This window comes from Galleria mellonella, unplaced genomic scaffold (genome assembly GCF_026898425.1).
Source record: "Galleria mellonella isolate WM207_F2 unplaced genomic scaffold, CSIRO_AGI_GalMel_v1 utg312, whole genome shotgun sequence".
Taxonomy (NCBI): domain Eukaryota; kingdom Metazoa; phylum Arthropoda; class Insecta; order Lepidoptera; family Pyralidae; genus Galleria; species Galleria mellonella.
The window spans coordinates 823,213-849,345 of NW_026442074.1; the positions used below are offsets into that span (position 1 = coordinate 823,213).

Genomic DNA, 26,133 nt, shown 5'->3' on the forward strand with positions numbered 1-26,133 from the left:
GAATTCAGCACGATGGCTTCCAGGGGGGACCATGTCGAGGTGTATTACTAGCAATAGGACTGGCGAAACGGTATACTCTGTTATGTCCATGGTACTGCTCATGTCTATAGGCGACGGTTACCACTTTCCATCAGGTGGACCGTCAGCTCGTTTGCCATTCTAAGTTGTATAAAAAAAATAGTCCGCATTACTATCAATCTCTCCCCCCCCCCCCTCCCCCCGTACCTTATTCTACAATTTAGTTCTACTAGTAGAACAGATCGGACTGAAGAATCCTTAAAAACGGAAACATATTTTTTCATTTCGAACGTGTGCCACGGTAATACAATGATGATCACAATACAGTTTATTGCTTTGCCCTCAAAAGAGCAGAACACTGACATTCTGTTGTGGCTAAAAGCCAAAACATTCTCGCCGCATGACCGTGGAGCTGCGTCGTACACTCCCGCGTGCGTTGCACATGTCAGTTCATATTACTGCACTCTATGTACTTATGCAGCCCGTTTTGGATGTGTTTGACATTTCCGTGACAGGTCTCGTTTGATTGCTTGCTATATGTGCATGCGAATATATTTAGAAATAGTTCTTTTGCCCGCAAATTTGCACGTGGATTTTGGAAATAGGCTATCACTCTTGGATAGCATGTCATAATGAAAAATATATCAGGATTGAAGTTAGACCTTCAGGAATACAACCGTGAAAGCCGTATCCAATTTGGTACAGTAATTTTTGAGTAATGCTAGAATAAAATTATAGACAGACAAACAAAAAATCTAAACATTATTGTTTTGCCTTCTATTCTTCTTAATAAGACCCCTAACGTAAATTTTTCCTAAATACTCCTATATACAGTGGTTTTCTTTACAATTCTTTACCAATCAACCGTTTCTTTCGAATAATGCTATAAAAAATTGAATAACATTAAAAGTACACGCAAAAAATGTCTCCGTATTAAAAATAAACTACATTACGTAAGATCGTCCATCATGATCTCCCATCTTCCAATACGGAGCGCAAAAAATTTTACTTTCATTCGTGCGTAACGAGCGTACCGAGGTTTTTGCCTCTATATGACCTACAAAACTGACCTCGTGGGTCACACGCAACCACAAATCATGGTATTGCAAGTTTTTTTTTTGTTGGTAAACAATTTTGCTCATTTCAAGCCATACGTCGTGATAAAGCTCGCAAAATGAGGCGTGTCGTTGGAATGGATTAAGTTGTATTCGTGTTTCGTTCGAGTATGGCTTAAGTTATAAAATCGAGGTCTTGTTTAGATGTCCTGTAACACATAATGCTATTATTAATATTTCGTTATATACTGTTTTTTTTTTTTAATTTGTCTACATTTATCACATCTGCTCTCGTTTATTGAATGTGTGTTTTTTAGTAGAAAATTTAAATATTTATGTCCTGGGGGGAAAGGGATTGTTAGTAATGGAGATTAAAAATCCCATTGCTAGCAATATACCCAACCAGGTCAACCTCCTCGCGGTTCTCCCTGGAAACTATCATGGTTAATTCCTGATGAATTCATCATGATGGGCTAACTGGCCTGTTTTCATTCTCATCTATCACCCTTCACTGGTGCTCCGCCAGCGTATCCCGTTAGCGCAGGCGGGGTTACCATACCATTTTCATTCACCAAAAAAAAAATTTATGTCCTTACTATATTAATCATTTGTACGTTTTAGAAATTACACGTTTCCGTAATAAAGTAAAATAAAATTTCGCCGCCGATTTTAAAACAACATAACTTAGAAGTATTTATGATTATGTTTAAATAATTATAATTTAAATTAATATATATTTAGAAAGTTTGGCATTTAATTTTTTTTTTTTATTTTCAACATTATAGAAAATATTTATTTGATAAATTTATCGAAATATGCGTTAAATAACTAGCTTATAAATAGCTTAATTAATTAAGTGAAGTACCAGAGTTTTTCTATTTTGTCTGACTCTTAATTTTTTTTATTATTAAATCTAAATATCTTAAGGAAAATACTTTAAATGTCCTTTTTTTATTAAACTTAGAATGGCAAACGAGCTGACGACCCGTAACCGTCGCCTATAGACATGAGCAGTACTGTGGACATAACAGAATATACCGCTTCGCCCTACATTTCTCACTCCCGCTTAATCTTGTAACTTGAACCAACTCCTAACGTTACATATAAACCACCAAATGCATATAAAAGTGAACGAGTGCGTACGTATGTATGTATGTATGTGTAACGAATTAAGAAATTAACTAAATGTTACAAATGTGGGTAGTGGGACAAATTATTTTGCAATTATATGTAAATTATCATATGTATTAGTCAAGCGGATAATGCGAAGCAATGAGTCGCTATATGTATGTGAATATGTCGATATAAATAATCAGAGAGACCAGATAAGAAATTTTGTTCAAAAGTCGTCTGATTGGGTACCACTGTCTTACTCGTGTTTCTCCCATAAAGCAGCTGTATTGCTGTATAAAAGCATAAGTTATTCTTATGGTTCTGCTTCGACAAGTGATAAACATATTGCAGGGTATGGAGACATAATATTTGTTCTCTGAAATAGCAACGTATAAGTACTATGGGTGTCACAGTGTATTTTGTTATGTCCGTGTTGTATCAAGTGCCCCCCGTCCATCACAACAGAACAGTCGCCAAATGCTTCTAACTACGCTATTTGGAATTACAGTCGTGAAGAAATAATTATTTTATATATTCGAACATAAACAAGGCAGCACAGTATAGGTACATGCAAACTATACTGTGACGTCCTCTGTACTAGTCTGCATAAATTGATGTCTACAATGGTTATCAGTGACCAGTTTCCATCAAGTGGTAGGTTGTTTTCCACTCTCAGTGGTACAAATAATTATATAGTAGTATAAGTATTATATAAACCAAAATAGATTCTTGATACAATCTCGTTCAAATTATCAACATCTTGCAACTCATAAAAAAAAAACTTGTACCAAATAGTGATGAGCCGATTAGATTTTTTCGGTATTCGAGTACTTTAGTAACTTCATTAGTTTCCTGCGTCCCCTAAATGGGCCAGAGGAATCCTCCATTGACATCGAGTTTATGCTAGTTTCAAAAAAACAAAAAAGAGTATAATCCTAAATCAAATTTAAGGACTCGGATAATTAATCGAGTACTTTATCAAACTCGAACCAATTTTCAATTAATTTTTGGAAGCTTACTTTAATGAATAAAAATTAATAATTAAAGAAAAATTAATGAAACTGTCTAATAAACTATAAAAACATATGATAAACACGCGATTACCGTGTATTAGAGTACCTCGAGTACTCGAAACCTATACTCAAATATTGTTTATACAAATTGTATTACTCGATTAGTTCGAGTACCTGAGTGACTAGTAATATTCGAGTCAATGCCTATTCGAGTCACTCGGCACATTACTAGTATCAAGTATTTAATTCGACCTCAAAGTAAGTTAATAGTTACTTTACTGTTTAATTTCGACAGGAAACCGAATGAAAATGCGTTTCTTAGCAATAAACACGAGTTAACTTTGCAGTTAAGTATCCGGTATTTATACAGATTAGCAACTTTTAATTATAACTCGACCCAATAACTGTATTTGCTTTAGGAGTAACTAATGAAGTCAGATCGTAATACTAACTAAATGGACTAATAACGTCGCCTTCGTACTAACTAAACTAATCATTAATATATCTTTAAGTGCCCACTGCTGAACATAAGCCTCCCCCTTAAGGGGTCTTTCCAGTAGTTGTCAAGCTTGGCTGGCGCGCAGTTAAGCTTTTAGAGATATTTTAAGAGGGACGTTACTGCCCATCCCTCGGCCTCTCTTAGTCGCCTCTTACGACACCCACGAGAAAGGAAGATGTGGCCTATTCTATGCCGGGATCACACACGACGACCTGTGCTATAAATTTCTTAATATAATTTATATTTATTGTTATTGTTGGAACAGCTTTTGGTCTTTCAAATAAATAGATATAACCGTTTCACCTTATGCATCGCTCAACTCACACGCAGCTAAAGACGTATAACTCAGAGGTCGCGGGTCATTATTGCTCAAGAACTTTGTTTAAAAGCTCATTGTTATGTTAATCTTTCGAACAAAAGACCTGTCAACAATGAGTGACCTCTACCGGAGGGATATTGTACTACAGTCTAGAACTTTTACACAGTACTATCCTTGTGTATTGGCTTTGTAATGTTTTGTGATAAATTTAATATAAAATTCGATTAAAATTTTGCCCGAACATAATTTCGTTTAACCTATAGTAAATTTATTTACTTAAACATTTAATATTGTTCAACTTAATTTAAGATTGTCTTGCTCGAAAAAAGTCAATTTCAATTGTTGAAAAACCGAGGGGGAAAGGGATTGTTAGTAATGGAGACTAAGAATCCCATTACTAGCAATGTACTCAACCAGGTCGACCTCCTTGCGGTTCCCCCTGGAAACTATCATGGTTAATTCCTTATGAATTCATCATGATGGGCTAACTGACCTGTTTTCATCCTCATCGGTCACCATTCACTGGTGCCCCGCCAGCGTATCCCATTAGCACAAGCGGGGTTACAACACCATTTTCACCCATAAAAAAAAAAGTTGAAAAACCAGCTATTTTGACGGTGTTATTCCTCTGTACCATGTAAATTCACTGCCATATCCCACCCTTCAAACCGAAACACAGCCATGCAAACACAACTGCTTCACGGTTGAAACACGAATGGGACAAAAGTACTCAAGGAAACTAATACAAAAAGTACGCCATATTTAAAAAAATTAAGTTAGGTACAGAAATTCTGAATCCACCGGTCACATTTAACTTTCGCGCTAAATCAAACTGGTTTACCGCGAACTCGAAATTACTCATATGGATGTTTACGCAAAACATACACCAATTATATGTAATAAAAACCGAACTGTACATATATGTATATAATATATTGCAAAATTGCAAAATATACAACTAAACAACTTTCTACCGATCTAAATATTCACTGATTGTGACCTTTACGTCTATGGCAATACGAGACACGATTAAGTGACGTTTAGCTTCTATCATCGCCCACATTTTTAGGGTTCCGTATCTCCAAAGTAAAAAACGGAACCTTTATAGGATCACTTCGTTGTTCATCCATCCGTCTGTTTGTCGAGACGCTTTTTCTTAGTAACGGATGGAAGTATCGAATTGAAATTAATATCATATACTCAGATCTACAAGTTCTTAAAGCAGTGAAAATATCAAGCTTCTAAATCGACGCAATCAAAAGATACGGCCGTTTATGTTCCGTTCGTATCACATATTTTGACATTCGCAAAGGGAATCAAAACCTATAGGGTACTTCTTGTTGACTTAGAATCATTAAATTTGATAAAAAGCAATATCATGTAGCACAAGTAAAGGAAATAAATCCGAGTACCATAAATTTATAGTTATTACACAAAAAAAAAAAGATTTTGTACGGAACCATCGTTAGGCGAGTCCGACTCGCACTTGACCGGCTTTTTCTATATAGCAACGGTCATTATGTCACAGAAACTTAGTGGAAGTTGGTATAGTCATCATGTTAGTTAGGTGGTCGCTCTGTTAAGGTTTTCGATACATACAAGTATAGTTTCATAATACAGGATGTGACGATAATAGTTATTTTATTCATATATATATATATATATATATATATATATATATATATATATATATATATATATATATATATATATATATATATATATATATATATTTTCAATTTCCATTCCTGGTCTCCTTTGTCGTCCACAACGGTGTTCAGGTCTTTTTTTCTTTAACTGTTTTCAGACAGTCGTCGTCATTGGAAAAATATAAAAAGTAATAAAATTTAAAAAATATTAAATCTACAATAATCATACAATCTAAACCAGCCTTTCCCAAAGTGGGGATAACGCCCCCTTGTACGCGCTGAAGGTATAAAGGGGGGCGATAAGAGATCCAGAAAAAAAATAGGAGCGTTGTGTAGAGGCTTGGGGGATGATATGTTGATTTTAAAATAACAGTGGCTTTTAAGTAGGTGAAAAAATTGGGGCGCTAAAAAATATTTTCTCTCAAAGTTGACAGTAGACAAAATAAGTTTGAGAACCCCTGATCTAAACGAACATAACAACGGTTCATTCATTAAAATGTATAAGTCTATTTCATACATCGCTCATGCTCTAACACTGGTGAAGCCATGTTATCACATAATACGATCGACCTCGCAGTCTATGCATTGTGTTGCTAGTGGCAATTAGTTTAATAAACAATCTTTAGGAGATTATTAATAAAATTATACGCTTATCCGTTAACTACGATCTGTGGTCTCACCTTACCATATGTTACTCGATTGTAATTCATAACTCGAACTTAAATCGTTATGGAAACTCGCCTCAAATATGGATATTAAAATATGTGAACATTAGTAGAGATAATAATAACAATAGTATCAATAGGTGATGGATTGGGCACTCTCGAGAGTGTTTTTAGTGGATGTCACCATACCGCATGACGAGAACCTCATGAAAGCGAGAAAAAGAGAAAATATCTCGACTTGGCTCACGAGGTGACCGAAATGTGGGGAGTGACGTCCACCGAAATCATTCCAACTGTTTTGTCGGTGAACGGTCTTATCCCATCTAGTCAACATCTCAGACGGTTGGGATTCCGATGCGTCTCACTCCCGGGAAAGATGCAGAAAGCGGTGCTCTTAGATTCTGCCCGCATTGTACGCCAGTTTCTCTCCCTGGGGCCTTGAACCCCGGCCGACTGTGCTTCTGCCGAGGCTTAGTTTGCCATCTTCTCTCCTTAAGAGGGGAGATATGAATTTTTGTAAAAATTAAAAAATAATAATCTTTATTGAAACCAAAAATTTACAAAAAAATAGATAGGTTTAAAATAACATATAGAATACCCTATATACTGATTCATACAGCAAAGCCAAAATAAACAACTAGTCGAGTCTATTTATTGTAATTCTCAGTTGCAATACATATTACACTTCAACTTTTTAGATATATTTCAATTTTACATGTAATCACACATTTTAAACCACCAAACGTTTATTGCATACACTTGGAAACAATTATAAATTTTATATTGATGATGTAATACCCACTTTTTTGCCATAAAATAAATAAACAATATTTTTATTTGTGTACGAGTATCAATAAAAGTTTTTCATTTGAGCAAATATAAATTTATATCATAGTAATAAATTCACCATGAAATCACCAATATGTAATCGAATTACATTAGTAAGTGTGCGTTGATAGAGTTAATATAAAATATGCCCCAGGCTGGATTGCGTGTCCGTCGTATCGTTGCCAGGCCTTCAAATATACAAATGACACTATCGGTAATTGGGTAATTGGTACACACTACTGGTCAGTCATTAAGAGCTCTAGAGAGCCATAGGTGTCATGGTTACCACACCGTAAAAACCGTCAACTGTTCACTGCCTCCCCCATAAGGTCATAACGTGTCATGGTAAACCATCCGTATCAATGGAATACAGTTTTCATAATAATCTCTTAGTGTTATAAAAAAAAAATACATTTGAAAATGTGACTTTACGCCAAATTGGAATTTTTTCAAAAAATTTATAGCTATTTTCACTCGATATGATGTAAGAATTCTAACAATATCCCATATACATATCTAATTCAACACCAGACGGAGACTTTGTACAAAAGTCGATTGCTTGGGTACCTCTGTTCCATTCGTGTTTCAACCGTGAAGCAGTTGTGTTTGCATGGCTGTGTTTCGGCTTGAAGTGTGGGATATGGCGTGAATTTACTGGGTACAGAGGAATAACACCTGAGTCCTCAAGAATGGCCGTCAGCTTGTTCGCCATTCTAAGTTGTATAAAAAAAAATCTATTCAGATATTACTATGCAAGTAAATTAGGAGTTACAGTGAAATGAAAAGTAACATTACACTTTCACGTCTAAACCGTTGAATCAATTATGATGGATTTTGGTATTTTATTTATTTATATATTTATTTTAATATTGCATCTGGAATCAATAGTTTATATTTAGAACAATAAAAAAAAATTTATATTTACACCGTACATTAGCCAATTGCAGATTCTTAATTTGTAACCAGACAATATTACGCACAGATAATATTATCCACAGACTTTATATATATTTTATATAATAGATAATATAGATATATATAGGACTCGGTTATTGGCTACTTTTTTACCCAATTAACGAATATTTTCCAGTCTCGCGAACGAAGTCACGAGTATAAGCTAGTACCTACATATATAAAGCCTTACCTTACATTACACTCCTTTTTTTTAATCAATCTAACAAGAAAACGACTCTCTAATTAACAATCTCGTCTCGTAATTTATAATTCTTCTTTATACAGATTTATTAAGTTTCCCCCACTGTTTTCCAATACTTTTCTTTTCTTCGTCAGCTAAATATTTTCCAGAGGAGGGTTGGATGCACGTGAATTTCGACCTGACATTACTAACAATAGATTCACTAGTTCACTATTACAAACAATCCAAATTGTTGTCTCAGATGGCGATAACCTGCGACTGTCCCATGTCGCAGCCGGGGCCCACCCTGGCGGCGACGTGCGGTGGAGGTGCCTTCATGCTGTTCATGGGACTCCTGGAGGTGTTCCTTAGGAGCCAGTGCGATTTGGAAGACCCCTGTGGCAGAGCTCAGGTAAGAATAAGTTATTACACTTTCTTCTTTTAACCTATTCTTCATCTTATCATCAAACCATTTTTGCCATCTCTGTGGTATAAACAAATATGAGTTTAAAATAGCAAACGATGCACCGCTACTTAGTAGGGGGGAAAGGGATTGTTAGTAATAGAGACTAAAAATCCCATTGCTAGCAATAAGCTAAACCAAGTCGACCTCCACGCGGTTCCTCCTGGAAACTGTCATGGTTAATTCCTGATGAATTCATCATGATGGACTAACTAGCCTGTTTTCATTCTCATCTATCACCCTTCACTGGTGCTCCGCCAGCGTGTCCCGTTAGCGCAGGCGGGGTTACCATAACATTTTCACCCACAAAAAAACATACCACTACTTAGTAGTCATCGTCATCGTCATATCAGCCTTTAACTGTCCACTGTTGATAGCATAGGTCTTCCCCTTGAAGGGGTTTGCCAGTCTGCCACGCTTAGCTGGCGGATTGGCAACCGCAGTTAGGCTTTAAAGGCGTTTTAGAGGGACGCTACTGCCCATCCCTGGCCTTCCCTTAGTCGCCTCTTACGACACCCACGGGAAAGGAAGGAGTGGCCTATTCTATACCGAGACCACGCGGCCATATTTGGTAGTAACATGCACTATTTAGACCAGTGTTTCCCAATCTTTTTTGTGCCATGCCCTACAGGAACATTTCTAAAATTTTTATGCCCCATACATAATTTTTCCCGTCAAAGTTTACTTGACGACTCTATTCGCCCAGTTGATATTTTGGTAACATCAAACGAACAAAACGAAATATACCTAATAAATATTTACAGCATTTTTTTTTATGGGTGAAAATGGTATAGTAACCCCGCCTGGCTAACGGGATACACTGGCGGAGCACCAGTGAAAGGTGATAGATGAGAATGAAAACAGGCCAGTTAGCCCATCATGATGAATTCATCAGGAATTAACCATGATAGTTTCCAGGGAGAACCGCAAGGAGGTCGACCTGGTTGGGTATATTACTAGCAATGGGATTCTCAGTCTCCATTACTAACAATTCCTTTAACCCCTATTTACAGCATTTGTTTAATTTAGTTTTTTGTTAAATTTAGCACCGATGATATCTACTCGTAGCATTGCATTTAAATGGCCCGGAGCAAGAGGGTTAAAATCGCTTCGAGTCCATTTCTTAATTGTCCCCCTTAGCTATCAAATTGCCCCCCTGTGGGGCGTAGGCTCCACGTTGGGAAACACCAATTTAGCCCATACTTTAATGATAACAAGATTCACTCTGAAATCCTGCCTCATTACAAACTGAACCTGAATTGAAAGTGCGGTCGTGTCTCCGCGTAGTTTGGAATCACGATTGCGGTGCATTTATCAGTCATTACAGATGGAAATCATCAGAGAAATCCTAACTATGGCTACGTTTGCGGTCTCGAGCTTATAAACATCACGAAATTCAAATGGCCAGCAGATATTGAATCAAATCTGTGTGAGGAAATTAGCAGTGCTTAAATGGTGCTGCTGTAACTGTGAAGGTGACGCCATCTGGTGTCAGAGTTTCTAAGCTGACTATTTTTTTTAATGGGTGATAATTTTTATTTTATTCAACTTAGAATGACAAACAAATTATAATGACAAGTAAATTCACACCATATCCCACCCTTCAAACCGAATCACAGCCATGCAAACACAACTGCTTCACGGTTGAAACACGAATGGGACAGAGGTATCCAAGCAATTGACTTTTATACAAAGTCTCCCTCTGATAGATAGATAGATTTATTTATTAGATATAAGAATTACTAATAATTACTAAAAATCACCTTCTTTAGTTACACCATAATTCCCTACGTTACACCTATTATTCACAATTAATCCCTTACGAAATTTAACAAAAAGAAATTAAATCATCCATACTTAATACTCGTGTATGGAAACAGTTACCTGGCAAAAAGTTAGGAAACAACCACGAACAATGATGTGCGTTCACTTCACATCCTGGTAATGATAGTCATTGTGTGTGTGTCTGGTAAATATCTCTCTAGGAAGCGTTGTCGATGATCTTGCAACGCCGCCATTAAGTGCGCTGATTGGCCACCGATAAGCATAATGATATCACGACATATTAGTACATACATTCGCGTATCCTTACCGTATCTAGTTAGTGACTATGCACTTTCTAGAAAGAAATTGTGTCAAACCTAGGTTTTTTTTTCTACCACTGAGATGGCAAACATGCATACGGCCCACCTGATGGTAAGCAGTTAACGTAGCCTATGAACACCTGCAATACCAGAGGTATTACGCGTGCGTTGCCGACCCTGAAGAAACCTCTTCTTCTTTTGAAGAACCCTATGCTGTAGTCTCTTGGAAAACCTCGGCAGGGAGCTCATTCCACAACCTGAGTGTTCGTGGGAAAAAACATCTCTGAAACCGCGCAGTACGCGACCATTGAGGCTGTAGGACATGAGGACGAACTCTCTGTCTTAAAACATCTCTAAAACCTAACTGCGGTTGCCAATACGCCTGCCAAGCGTGACAACAACTGGCAAAAACCCCAAGGAGAAGCTTATATTCAGCAGTGGACAGTTAGAGGCTGATATGACGATGATGATGAGACCTTGATTGAGTAACAAACGTCCCAATGTATTTGGAATCTTTTTTCTTTATACAACTTAGAATGGCAAACAAGCTGACGGCCCACCTGATGGAAAGTGGTAACCGTCGCCTATAGACATGAGCAGTACCATGGACATAACAGAGTATACTGTTTCGCCCATGATACCCCCCATGCGTTGCCATTCCTAAGGACTCAGCTGTAATTCCTCTGTACCCTGTAAATTCACGCCATATCCTATCCTTCAAACCGAAACACAGCCATGTAAACACAACTGTTTTACGATTGAAACACGAATGGGACAGAGGTGCCTAAGCAATCGACTTTTGTACAAAGTCTCCCTCTGGTAGATTTACTGACTGGATTAAAAAGAAGCCTTATCCATCTTCATCCCATGTAATACATTTATACCACATTTCATAGCCGTTAAGCCATTAAGTCGTTAAGACGCTATAATGTATATGGCGTACTACAGGGTACAGAGGAATAACACCTGAGTCCTCAGGAATGGTAACGCATGGAGGGTATCATGGGTGAAACAGTATACTCTGTTATGTCCATGGTACTGCTCATGTCTATAGGCGACGGTTACCACTTTCCATCAGGTGGGCCGTCAGCTTGTTTACTATTCTAAGTTGTATAAAAAACAAATGTAACAAACAAATTTACTTTCACATTTATAATATTAGAAAGTAATATATAGGCATCTTTTAATCCCCGTTACACAAACATAGTCATGGATAAAAATTAATCCTTACTTATAGGATAATTGTGAAAGTATGTTTGTTTATTTGTTACCTTTTAGCGGCTTAACCTGTCACTGTGACATTTGGTACATATGTACTGAGTAAGAAAAGGGTATAGACATTTTTCAATGCACTTTCTTCCACGCACAACCACTCTTTGGAATCAACTTCCAACAGCAGTATTACCGAACCGATACGACATCATAACCTTCAAGAAAAGAGCATATTCCCTTTTAAAAGGCCGGCAGCACACCTGCAATGCCGTTAGTGTTGTGGGTGATCATGGGCGGCGGTAGTCACTTACCACCAGGTGAGCCGCATGCTCGTTTGCCCCCTGTATTATAAAAAGAGATAGACCTCATCCCGATCAGTGAAGATTCCCCGTTTAGACGAACAAAACCACCAGTAAATTTATTTAGTAAATTAATATAAAACATTGTTACATACTGCATATTCGTGAAAGTCAATCCCTGAATAGATTCAAGAGCAGATTAAAAGAGCATCTTCTGTCCTCATAAACTTATTATGTCTATGTATGAGCTACAGCTGCTTTTTTCTTTTGATGAAATAAGAAAAGCAACGAATGCCGCAAATGCGATTTACTTGGAACGAAACTCGACATATTCACTGAGGTAAACAAATATGACGCTATTATTTTGGCGGAATATGACTTGCGTACTTTTGTAGGTTAATGTCAATAGAAAAAAATGACATACATGCCAAATCATAGAAATTTATACATAATGCTAGCGACATCTACTAGTAAAACCGGCAAACTTCAACTAACACCCCTGGTATATGTACGTGTTTTGTATGTGAAGAGATATTTTATGTTCATATATGTACGAGTATGTATGTGTGTGTATGTATATGTATTATTGTATATATACATGTTATTGTATACAGATATGTATGTATTTTGGTTTTAATTATATGACTTACTTTGTATATATGTCAACATATTTATTATTTCTTAATAGAAACAACTATACTGTCTCCTCCTATTACTGTACGCACACTGCTCGCTGGTAATTAATGCTCCTTTCCACTCAGGGTTTGCTGGAAGAGAACTCTTGCAGAGTTAAGCTCGCCTGTTGTACATCTTTAGTTAATATATATTATATATTAGTAATTCTTTGTGTACAATAAAGTATAAATAAATAATTTTTCCAGTACCGACGCCATATGGACTCGGTGTATGACTTCATAGTGGTTGGGGGAGGGTCAGCCGGCTCCGTGGTCGCTGCCAGGCTCTCCGAGGTGCCTGAGTGGAGGGTCCTGTTACTCGAAGCAGGTAAACAATTTATTTCCTAATGTTTTTTTTTTTTTTATTTTTTTATACAACTTAGAATGGCAAACAAGCTGACGGCCCACCTGATGGAAAGTGGTCAAACACAACTGCTTCACGGTTGAAACACGAATGGGACAGAGGTACCCAAGCAATCGATTTTTGTACAAAGTCTCCCTCTGGTGAAAGTGAATGTTTTATCTATTCTAATATAAGAGACAGAAAATATTTGTCTTTTTGTATGTTTGTTAGTTTCTAATGGATAAACTCAAAAACTTATCAATCTATTTTAAAAATTATTTCACCTATAAAAAATTATATAATGCCAATATATAACATAGGCTATAAATTATCAGCCGTGTGGTCCCGGCATAGAATAGGCCACCCCTTCCTTTCCCGTGAGTGTCGTAAAAGACAACTAAGGGACCTTAAAGGTCGAGGGATAGACAGCAGCGTCCCTCTTAAAACATCTCTAAAGCCTAACTGCGGCTGCCAATCCGCCTGCCAAGCGTGGCTACTACTGGCAACACCCCCCAAGGGGGAAGCATTTGTTCAGCAGTGGATTATTAAAGGCTGATATAATGATGATGACATTAGTTTCGAATATTCTATGCTGTATCTATGAACATAGAAATATTATATAGGTACATTATATATTAGTACATATCTGTCACGCCTGTCTGCCATTATGGTAGGCAGAAACAATTTATTCATTTATTCATTTATTTATTGCTATTACATGTTGTAACAATATTGGTCTTAATTTACTAAAAGTATAGAAACAAACATGAACCCTGAAAGGGCACAGCAATCATATTAATAAATCTTATATAAACTACATAATTAAATTTTTACATTATATATATGTATCGTCGATTAGTATAAAAAAAAAAAAAATGAAACATACATATATTTATCCCGGTCAGAGTACATTATCCCGGTCACGTGGACAAAGTCTCGAGTAAATGTATCCTTGTACAGGTTTCGATGAACCCACCGGTGCACAAGTGCCATCCATGTTCCTGAACTTCATCGGGTCCAGCATAGACTGGGGATACACCACGGAATCCGAGCCGGCAGCTTGTTTGGCCGAGACGGACAGAAAGTGCTACTGGCCTAGAGGAAAAGTAAGTTTATATTGATTATACTTCTTGTTCCATCGACTTAAAAATGAAAGAGATTCTTAATTCGGCTGCTTTTTCACCGCCAATACTAAAAAGCTTTAGTTGTTTTTTTTTTTTCATTTAGTTATGACGTCATTTTTTACTGAAGAAACTTTATAAACGACAAATAAAACGTTTACATAGTTTATCCATAGTGTAGTGCAATGTTTTTGAAAATGTGACTCGCGACCCCCTTGGAGGTCCACAAAGAGGGTCGCGGAAGGTCGTGAAGGTGTACAATAACAGTTACACAAACTGATGTCTGTTTTGGGTATTTTATTATGTATTATTTATTTATTTATTGTATTTAACCGCTACCTAACTTATAAAATAAATAAAAATGTACGGATTTGACATTTGTAATACATATAATAAAATACATGCATGTTTTTATTTAATGCATGAAAATGGAATGATAACCTCACCTATGCTACCGGTATAAGCTGACGGGATACCAGTGATAGATGAGGATGAAGAAAAATCAGTCGGCCCATCATGAAGAATTCAACAAGAATTAAGCAGGATAGTTTCCAGTAAAAACCACGTGGAGGTCGACCTGAAAAAGTATATACACCACAATACTAACGATCTCTTATCTCCCAATACATACAATACTTATTGTTACTACAACTTAATGGTCGAAAACTAGGAGCACCCATTTCTCGACTATTAAGTTCCCTTAGTCGCTTTTACGACACCCACGGAAAAAGAAGGAGTGGCCCATTTTATGTTATGCACAATATCACATAACATTTACTAAACATAAATGAAATTAGCCAGCGAAAGCCGTTAACTTACCAGTTAATTTAATATACTAACGAACTGTTTACTGGCCTTGGTAAATAAACTATTATAATTACAAATTATTTTAAATATCAACTCTAGACATGATTGAGAAATCCTTGCAACTAAATTTACTCGTTTTAGAAATGTCAACCTAGCTCTCGTCATAACGTAAATTAATCGAAACCATATTAATACGTGAAGGCAAAAACTTTGTACACCTTTCTACGAAGATTTTAGTACTTTTACCATTTTAGTACTTTTTTTTTTTATTTTTGTTTATTATTAATTGTTTTTTTATGTGTATTATATGTGAAATTAAACACTAGAGAAATATTTCTTTCTTTCTTTGCACGATTTTCAATTACGCAATCGGATCAATCGGATGAGTATAAAATTTGGCACACTTATATTTTACATAGAGAAGGAGTGCAGAATGCCAAATTTTTTTTAATTGTGCATACAAAATACATTAAATTAAATAAATAAAAAAAAAAACAATACACACACTACCGTGTATTTGGTACACACACGTGTATATACTCTTTTGTTTATTGTTAAAGTGTGTGGTCGAATTGACAATAGATTAATATTATTTGTCTATAGCCTTCCCATCAGATATGTTGAAGCGTAAAGCAATCATATATGGTAAAATAATGTCAAATATGTCTGTCTATAGTCTGACTGAATGTCAAACATAACCATAATAAATTCATTTATTACAATACATGTTATGTTCGAATTTCGACCACTGGCTGACCTCCAGTATAAATATATAAAGCGCCATATTTCCCAATAAACAAAAACAAAATTAATTACGACATTACAGTCTATTTCAATACAGCTTAATAAAGGAGTAAATAGATTTTGTTGAAATAATCTCAGACTCTAAAACAATGATAATTAAATAGTAAGTAAAGATTTAAGATTTACTTTTTTTTCTTTAGTTTTCGTAATACGTGTAATCATCAACCCAAATAAACAAACGAACCCAAAATTGCAATTCGAGTGCTTACTTAACCAGTAGACTAAGTTTTTTTTTGATGGGTGAAAATGGTATGGTAACCCCGCCTGCGCTAACGGGATACGCTGGCGGAGCACCAGTGAAGGGTGATCGATGAGAATGAAAACAGGCCAGTTAGCCCATCATGATGAATTCATCAGGAATTGACCATGATAGTTTCCAGGCGCAACCGCGAGCAGGTCGACCTGGTTGGGTATATTGCTAGCAATGGGATTCTCAGTCTCCATTACTAACAATCCCTTTCCCCCCCAGTAGACTAAGTTAAAATTCGATTCTCGTTGTGAGTGTCTGATTTGAATTACATTTTAGTCTGTAACATATGTAAAGTTTATCGATCACTATTGATTAAAATAATGTTCAAAATCAGTTAAATATATTAACAAAAAAATATAAATTAAATTATAAAATCTTCCTTTTTGAAATCCCTTAAAAATCAGTTATTGTTAAATTTTTCATTTTGTCTTTTTTTTTATACAACTTATAATGGCAGACAAGCTGACGGTCCTCCGAATTGAAAGTGGTAATCGTCGCCTATAGACATGAGCAGTACCATGGACATAACAGAGTATACTGTTTCGTCCATGATACCCACCATGCGTTGCCATTCCTGAGGACTCAGATGTTATTCCTCTGTACCCTGTAAATTCAATTTTATTCAATTAAAGCTAAAAAAACTAAAAAGCTAAACTGACTCAATAAGAGCTATTAACTTACAAATAATAAGTAAATTGTGATTACTAACCCTTCCACAAAGGAGGAAAAGGGATCGTTAGTAACGGAGTCTAATTGACCCATTGCTAGCAATACACCCTATCAAGTCGACCTCCACGCGGTTCAACCTGGAAACCATTGTGGTTAATTCTAGTGGAATTCGTCATGAACGGCTAACTGACCTGCTTTCATGGCCATCTGTCATCCCACACTAGTGTCCCGCCAACGCATACCGATAGCGCAGGCGGAGTTACCTTTACATTATCACCCATTAAAAAAAATCCTTCCTCAAAAAACCGTTGATCTTATCTATTGATGAAGGCGTGAAGTTAAATAGAATTTATTGCATACATGAAATTGCTTTCCACTTGTATAGAGTTCGTCCAAAGAGGCGTATTAAGGTTTATTCAGAATAGGCAAGGGGACAGGCGTTTACAAGCTACAGTAACCATTTACCATAATACATATTATTATATACCTCTTTGCCACCTTTGTGGTATAAAAAAAACTATCTACACACTACATCCCTTGGTAGGTTGGTAGAACCCTTAGATTATGTATATAAATAGAGTGTCCCCATACAAATGCTTCGAGAAAAGCGGGTCAACTTATTCATACAATTTCGCGTGATAAATAATTACGAGTGATACCTTTATAACGTTTATATTTATTTTGTCTTATAATTTCTGCATCTTTTTAATGCGTAAACACTCATTTTATTTAATAAATAATACGTCAAGATACATTATGTGTGTAAATATACAGAACACTGTTAAAAAAAACGAGTCAGCTAATTTGACAATAAGCTGATAAAAAGTTGACTCGTGTTTGAGTCTCAATGCTCTATCTATATAATCTAAGACAGAACCAAATACCAACTGTATCCTTTCATCTCTCATTTGACACAATATCTGATGAATACAATTTCATTTCCAGGTACTGGGTGGTACGTCTGTGATGAATGGAATGATGTACATGCGAGGTTCTCGAAGGGACTACGACAGCTGGGCGGAAGCTGGCAACGAGGGCTGGTCATACGAAGAGGTGCTTCCGTACTTCCTCAAGTCGGAGGACAACAAACAGGTGGAAGAGATGGACAAGGGGTACCACGCGACTGGTGGCCCCCTGACCGTGTCACAGTTTCCGTACCATCCCCCGTTGAGCTCCAGTATCGTGAAGGCTGGTGAAGAATTGGGTGAGTTAGAACTAATACCAGCATTAAACTTCATCAAACAAACAATAACTTCTTTTATATATGCAACTTAGAATGGCAAACAAGCTGACGGCCCTGATGGAAAGTGGTAACCGTCGCCTATAGACATGAGCAGTACCATGGACATAACAGAGTATACTGTTTCGCCCATGGTACCTCCCATGTGTTGCCATTCCTAAGGACTAAGGTGTCCCTCTGTACCCTGCAAATGCACTGCCATATCTCACCCTTCAAACCGAAACACAGCCATGCAAACACAACCGCTTCACGGTAGAAACACGAATGGTACAGAGCTACCCAAGCAAACGACTTTTATACGAAGTCTCCCTCTGGTGATGAGGCACCATTGACAGATGATAGATGAGAATGAAAGCAGGCCAGTTTGCAGATTGTGACGTACCTTCCCAATAGCAAGTAATTACCGCCACCCTTTCTTTCCTGTGGATTCGTAAAAGACGACTAAGAGAGCTTATAATCGAGGGATGGGCAGCAGCGTTCCTCTTAAAACATCACCAAAAGCTAAATTGCGATTGCCAACCCGTTTGCCAAACGTGGCAACTACTGACAAAACCCCTTTATGAGGGAGACTATGTTAAGCAGTGGACAGTTAACAGTTTTGTAACTACCACCCATAAGCAACCAGAGGAATTTTATTAAATTTTTCTATCAATTATAGAGATTGTGGGCAGTATATGGAGAAATCCTATGTCCAGCAGTGGACGGATAATGACTGAAATGATGATGATGATGATGATGATGATAGAAGTTGTTATAGGTCAACTTTGTGTTTCCAGGATATAGAGCTATAGACCTCAACGGCGAACACCACACTGGCTTCGCGATCGCCCAGACCACCAACCGCAACGGGTCCAGGCTGAGCGTCGCCCGCGCCTTCCTGCGACCAGCCAAGCACCGTCCCAACCTGCACATTATGCTAAACGCCACCGTCACCAAGATCCTCATCAATCAGACCAACAGGCAAGCGTACGCCGTCGAGGTCAGGAACAGTTTTGGTGGGACCGAAGTTATTTTTGCTAACAACGAAATTGTTTTAAGGTAAACATATGTTTTTATTTACTTTATTACCGCGGCCAGATTTTACAGCTTATATCTAAATAAAGTATATTTATACCATAAAACATACACCAGTTACAGAAGGCCTACCATGAAACATTTTCCGAAATTTCGGGGACGAACGAAACAGAAATTTAATGTTAAAATTACACAATACGTGCCGTTTAAAATTATTAAAAATGTTAAAATATCGTTCCTCTGCTCTATTGGGATAGGATTTATGATGAACGAAATGTTAAGCTCCATTCACTGGGTCGATTTCGGTACGAACAAAAAGACGAAATTGAGCGCGAAAATTCGGAATTTCATTTCATGGCAGACCACCAGATTCCAAATTTGTATATCAAACAATGTTTTTTTTTTAATATTGATAATCATCATGTCAGCCTTTAACTGTCAACTGCTGAACATAACCTCCGTCTAGAGAGGTTTTGCCAGTAATTGCCACGCTTGGCAAACGGCCAAGACTTTAGAGATGTTTTAAGAGGGACGCTGTTTCCCATCCCTTAATCATCTCTTACGACACCCACGGAAAAGGAAAGGGTGGCCTATTCTATGTCGGAATCACACGGCGATACTGATATTGTGTTCGTGTAAACATTTTAGCACGCAAAATGAATTTAATACGCGTTAATAAAGGTCATAAAATCCAAAAAAAAAGCTCAAGAAGAAAAAGTGCTATTATAAACTAAAACGTAAAACCGTATACATAAAAAATAAAATATTTGATGACCCATGTGACGCATTATAGGCAGGCCTATATTTACGAAACCAATTTTTCTAATTTGACCACGATCAGAATGGATTTTAACCATTGGCAGTGAGCCGTCAACTTATTTGCCTTTCTAAGTGTCACAAAAACCCGAATATTTATTTATTTATTTGATTATTACAGATACTCAAATTGTGTTGAAATTTTAATAAAATCATCATTGGGCATCTTCTTTTCCAGCGCTGGAGCAGTAGCGTCGCCACAAATTCTCCAACTCAGCGGCATCGGTGATCCTGAAGTACTATCCCGGGCTGGAGTCAAGACGATCCACCGTCTGCCGGCCGTTGGTCACAATCTCCACAACCACGTGGCTCACTTCCTCAACTTCCAAGTGAACGATAACAACACAGCTGCCCTCAACTGGGCGACTGCTATGGAATATCTGCTCTTCAGAGACGGACTCATGTCTGGCACTGGTAACTTTAAACAGTCTACCTAATATTATCAATAGATAATTTAAAATATCCACGGTCGTAGGGGATACGATCCCATATCTTTCTTCTGTCCGACTCGAGAGTGTTCCGAATTCGGTTTTAACCTATGTTCTCAATTTCGATACCGTACTTTGCTTACTTCCTGTAATTATTTTTTAGTATACTCGATATTAAGTTCTGGACTATACTAAGTATACTTTTCCTGAAACAAATCTACTTATTATAAATATTGAGAAGAACAATCAAGCAAACTTGAAGAATAACCGAAAACTTTTGTCAATCTTTTACATTTAAATCCAAAATTTTTTATGTGAAAGAGTGATAAACGAGCATGCGATTCACCTGGTAAGTGATCACCTCAGCTCATGGAAACTAACGACACCAGTGGAGTCAATAATGCATTGTCAGCTTTCTGAAAAGATGTACATTCTTTTCTTGAAGATCCCCATGTCGTATTTATTAAAAAATGCCGCTACTGGTAATTTGTTCCACATTTTACGATACGAGTACACGGCAGGAAATGAATCGTGATTCGTAATTAATCGACCGCCGTCGCTTTGTACTTCAAAGAATATTTCATACATTTTCATAAGTCGTTTCATGCTAAACTGTTCCAGAGACTCTTGACTCTTCCCTCAAATATAACACGGTCGACATAATCATTAAGTTTCCCCTGGCATAGTATTATATTACATTCTCTGTGCTCCCGATCCCACTTATTATCCTGTCGAATGAATCTGGACTTATTTTAAACAAATAAGTACAGATACTATTAATTTATGCAGCGTGGGACTAACCATATAGTCGAAGTGGCATTTGCCAGCAAAGCCCCAGCCTGTGTGGGCTCCCATAAGCCTGGCTTGCGGGACTTGCGGTGCCGCTACCAACTGGTGCAATTACCATCATCTAGTCTCCGCTACAGAGTTTGTAATCAGTCCCTTCCGACCAAGTCCGCCCCAGAATTTATGTTACTTTCTTTAATAATAATCAAACCTAAATTCATTCTTAAATTAAACCTAAATTCAAGGATATGGTGGCATCCTTCTGACATGAATTCAGGTTTAATTATTGAATTAGTTTGGGTTGAATTATGTCCAGTCATTAATTTCGATTTTTAAAGGGAATTTTTTAACAAAACTCAATTCAATTAAAAGGACCGTCGAAAACGGCAGTTAACTTGGTATACCTCTAAATAGACTATTTCTAACTTTCAGGCATATCTGAAGTGACAGCTTTTATCAACACGAAGTATGCGAACCCAGCGGAAGACAATCCGGATATTCAACTATTTTTCGGTGGTTTCCTCGCCGACTGCGCGAAAACCGGCATGGTTGGAGAACGATTAGACAACGGCTCCAGGACAATACAGATAATACCTACCGTGCTGCATCCTAAAAGCAGGGGCAGACTGGAGATAGCGTCTGCTAATCCGTTCGATTATCCCAAAATATACGCTAAGTATGTTTCACAATTATTGCCATCATGTACCTTACTTATCTACGTACCTTTTTTGTTATTATCTTTATATCAGAATTGTTAAATTAAGATTTACCAGTAGTTACTACGCTTGGCAGGCGAATTGGCAGTAAGGCTTTGAAGATATTTTAAGAAGTCCCATCCCTCAACTTTCCTTAGTCGCCTTTTACAACACCCACGAGAAAAGAAGGAGTGGCGTGTTCTATGCCGGAATCACACGGCAATTTATGTAGTAGAATGTAGTAATATAAATATAGAATAATCTCCAAAAACTGGTTACGATGATTAATGCACCGATTAAAATTAAACTATAGTTACTTTCACAATCACAGTCTTTTTTTTTCTAACAACTTAGAATGGCAAACAAGCTGACGGCCCACCTGATGGAAAGTGGTAACCGTCGCCTATAGACATGAGCAGTACCATGCACATAACAGAGTACACTGTTTCGCCCATGATACCCCCCATGCGTTGCCATTCCTGAGGACTCGGATGTTATTCTTCTGAACCCAGTAAATTCAAGCCATATCCCACACTTCAAACCGAAACACAGTCATCCAAACACAACTGCTTCACGGCAGAAACACGAATGGGACAGAGGTGCCAAAGCAATCGACTTTGTACAAAGTCGTCATCTTATCTGCAAAATGTCTCAACTTGAAATCGATTGCAACTACATTATGGAAGTTTTAAATATCAAATATTTATATATATGCAAGTTTCTCCTAATTCCAGCTACCTAACTCATGCAGACGACGTGAAAACTCTAATTGAAGGCATCAAATTTGCCATTAAACTCTCTGAAACGAAAGCCTTGAAGCGGTACGGTGTAAAATTGGACAAGACTCCGGTGGCTGGTTGTGAGAAGATCAAATTTGGATGTGACGCGTACTGGGAGTGCGCTGTGAGGATGCAGACTGCTCCAGAGAACCACCAGGCCGGCTCCTGCAAGATGGGACCACGTGGGGATCCAACTGCTGTTGTAGATAATCTACTGCAGGTATTGCAATTTATAAATATGATTCCACCTTTAAAAAAATAGATGACCTACTGTTCCGGTATATTATTTTTTCGAATTCATAAAGAGTTCATCAAGATGATTTCCAGGAGGAACCGCGTGGATGTCGACCTGATGGGCATATTGCTAGCAATGGGACTATTAGATCCTCAATACTAACTATCCCTTTCCCCCTATAGACGATGGTTACCACTTTCTATCAAGTGGACTGTCAGCTTGCTTCATCCATTCCAGTTTGCATAATTTTTAAAATATTTATTTAAGGTACAAGGCGTCGACCGGCTGCGCGTGGCCGATGCGAGTATAATGCCATCAGTGGTTTCTGGCAACACTAACGCGCCCGCCATCATGATTGGCGAACGTGCTGCTGATTTTATAAAGCAGCGTTGGCTGGGATCGACGCTGGTATGATTTGTTCATTTGTTTCTTTCGGTTAAATTTTTGGCAAACTATCCATCAAATAGAAGAAAGGTTTTTGAGTGGGGACCCCATACGAGCAAACGCAATATAGGACGACCCCTATGACGACCTCAAATACATTGCAGAGAGTCAGTGGATGCAGGTGGCTGAAGACCGTTAGTTATGACCGCAGTTAAGCTTTGGAGAAGTTTTAAAAGAGACATTTCTGACCATCCCTCGCCTTTCCTTAGTCGCCTCTTACGACACCCACGAGAAAGGAAGGGGTGGCCTATTCTAAACCAGGGCCAGACGGCACACCAATGTTTTTACTATATAGGAATCTATTAGACTGTGGAAATTAAGAAATAAAACACGGAGACGTATTTTAGCTGTGATCCACGTTTATTGTAACGAGAGAGAGAGAGACAAATTGTTGCCATTATAAAAATATCGAACAACTTAGTGTTGTCAGCCAAAATATTGTGCGGGAATCAAATCCAAAATCGTGCAAAAACAAGTTAGAAACACCGCATATATGATTTCCATTTACTACCCTATTTATAAAAAAATAGATAGATAGATAGTTTATTTGCATTACTTACTTACAGCACACAAATTACAACATACATATACAAAAAGAAAAAAAGCGAAATAACATAAATGATGAAAAAAAAAATACATAAAGCTAAATACAATTTTCGTTTGTAAGTGTGCCATAGCAATACAAAATGGCCACAACTCAGTTTATTGCTTCGCCCTCAAAAGAGCAAAGCACTGATATTCTGGCCAAAGGGATTGAAATAATAATGACCAATAATGATTGAAATTTTTCAACTTTACAGGCGCCATTCCCTCTGGGTGGACACGGTGGCATTTCCAACGTCCTGCAGGCGAGTGACACGCAACCTCAAGCCATATGGCAACGATGGGTGTAAAAAAACAGTACACCGACTCAATATTATTGTAGGCTTCATTAATGTTACATCGTGCAGAAATTTTCCCCGTTTAATTGAACATTTACTTACTGCTTAACAGGAAAATTGAGGAATAAACTAAATTACAATTGTATGTAAAAACTTTGGTATACCTTTTATATGTAGAATTAATTATATTTAGTTATAAATAGGTTGTAAGCGGACGCTGTCATGTATTATAAGTAAGGTACTGCACTTATTTATTGTTCATAAGTAAATTAAGGTCAATAGAGTTATTTATATAGAAAATATCTGTCTATCAACGAATAGATTGTATTGTTTTGGTATTAGACCTATAATCTAGAAATCAGAACAACATTCTAGTAAATTCCAGAAAGTATAAGAAAGGTAAGAAAGGTATTTTCAAGGTGAAATACACATTAGATCATTAATTTAGGTCATTAAATTCAAATACTTGTTTTATAGTTTATAAGTGTAAATGATACGACACGACGAATTTATGAACATTATAATAGAAGGAAGGAGGGAAAGAGGGAGACCGAGACATAGTTACATCAGACAGATCAAGGAAGGAGTGTCGTGTCGTATCAAGAGGTGAAGAGACTCGCTGAAAATCGTAGTGAGCAACAAGAGCTTCACCGACAAGTGCACAGCTCTTAAATAGCATAGACAGATTAAAGTATAAATGAAGAATATCTATAGATATGGGACACCTAGAAACCTACTCGAGGGATTCCACAGGTTTACGATAAGCATTTTAACTATATGTAGGATTTGTTTTCAGTTGTCTTTTAAAAATAAGTCCATACTAACTGAAGGTAAACATTAGGAACCTAAATCTATTGATTTAACTCTAATACTATGCTATTTAAAGTCTTAAAAGAATAGATTTCAAATTATTATAGCTTTAAATTTCTTTCATAATTATAAAGATACCGCTGTTAACTGTCCACTGCTCAACTTAGGCCTCCCACTTGAGTTTTGCCAGTAGTTGCTACACTTGGCAGACGGGTTAGAAACCACAGTTATACTTTGGTAATATTTTAAGAGGGACGCTGCTGGCTATCCTTCGACAATTAAGTTCCTTTAGTCGCCTCTTACGAGACCTACGAGAAAAAAAAGAATGGCCCATTCTATACCGGGACCGCACTGCCAAATCTCTTTGCTTAGAACTAATCAGAGGCATGCTATGTTAATCATTCTGAACCTAAATTTGAAAATTGCTTTCCCTTTGGTATATTGCGTGGCAAATAAATTAATACAGTATACACGTACTCTAAGACAGTTGCATTGTCTAAAACTACCTCTGACTACCCCAGTTACTATGCAACCGTGAGTATACTGTTTTGATAACTTCACCTATGTACTTAAGTCGTGGCCGTAGCTTAGGGAAGGGGACATTGAAGGGCAATGCCCTACCTTAAACTTGGGTCTAGCTACGGCCCTGACTTATCTAGTTTAAAATAATCTTAGCCTCAAAATACCGTTACATTCGATTAGTTATTTCTCGTCTTTTTTATTTGTATATTAGTACAACATATGTATATGTTTATTTTGTACAAATTAGTGTTGTAAGTATGTATAGTTCCCTGTTGTATACTCCATCTAGTGTACATTGTTAATGATACTCTATGGGCCTGCGAAGATGAGGGACGATCCTCAGTGTTTTGGGTTAATTCCAATAATCCCATTGATTAATTTTTTTTATATCACTGAGGTGTCAAACAAGCATACGGCCCACCTGATGGTAAGTGCTTACCGTAGCCTATGAACACCTGCAATA

General features: G+C 37.2%; 1 protein-coding gene and 1 long non-coding RNA gene across 2 annotated transcripts in view; one reads left to right on the top strand and one right to left on the bottom strand.

Annotated features, from left to right (window-relative positions):
* Positions 1-24,392, top strand: part of LOC113516331 (glucose dehydrogenase [FAD, quinone]) — a 54,696-nt gene extending 30,304 nt beyond the window's left edge. The window contains exons 2-11 of the mRNA XM_031908427.2: positions 8,557-8,706; positions 13,234-13,354; positions 14,330-14,475; positions 17,966-18,224; positions 19,037-19,298; positions 20,269-20,504; positions 21,737-21,980; positions 22,734-22,998; positions 23,281-23,421; positions 24,258-24,392. Coding sequence (XP_031764287.1) covers positions 8,557-8,706; positions 13,234-13,354; positions 14,330-14,475; positions 17,966-18,224; positions 19,037-19,298; positions 20,269-20,504; positions 21,737-21,980; positions 22,734-22,998; positions 23,281-23,421; positions 24,258-24,350 — 1,917 coding nt within the window. The 3' untranslated portion in view covers positions 24,351-24,392. The remainder of the gene's footprint in view (positions 1-8,556; positions 8,707-13,233; positions 13,355-14,329; positions 14,476-17,965; positions 18,225-19,036; positions 19,299-20,268; positions 20,505-21,736; positions 21,981-22,733; positions 22,999-23,280; positions 23,422-24,257) is intronic.
* Positions 14,326-15,401, bottom strand: LOC128200933 (uncharacterized). The gene is made up of 3 exons (XR_008252966.1): positions 15,310-15,401; positions 14,937-15,067; positions 14,326-14,464 (listed from the first exon to the last, which is right to left on the bottom strand). It is a non-coding gene; the product is annotated as an uncharacterized LOC128200933 (long non-coding RNA).
* Positions 24,393-26,133: the final 1,741 nt, after the last annotated feature.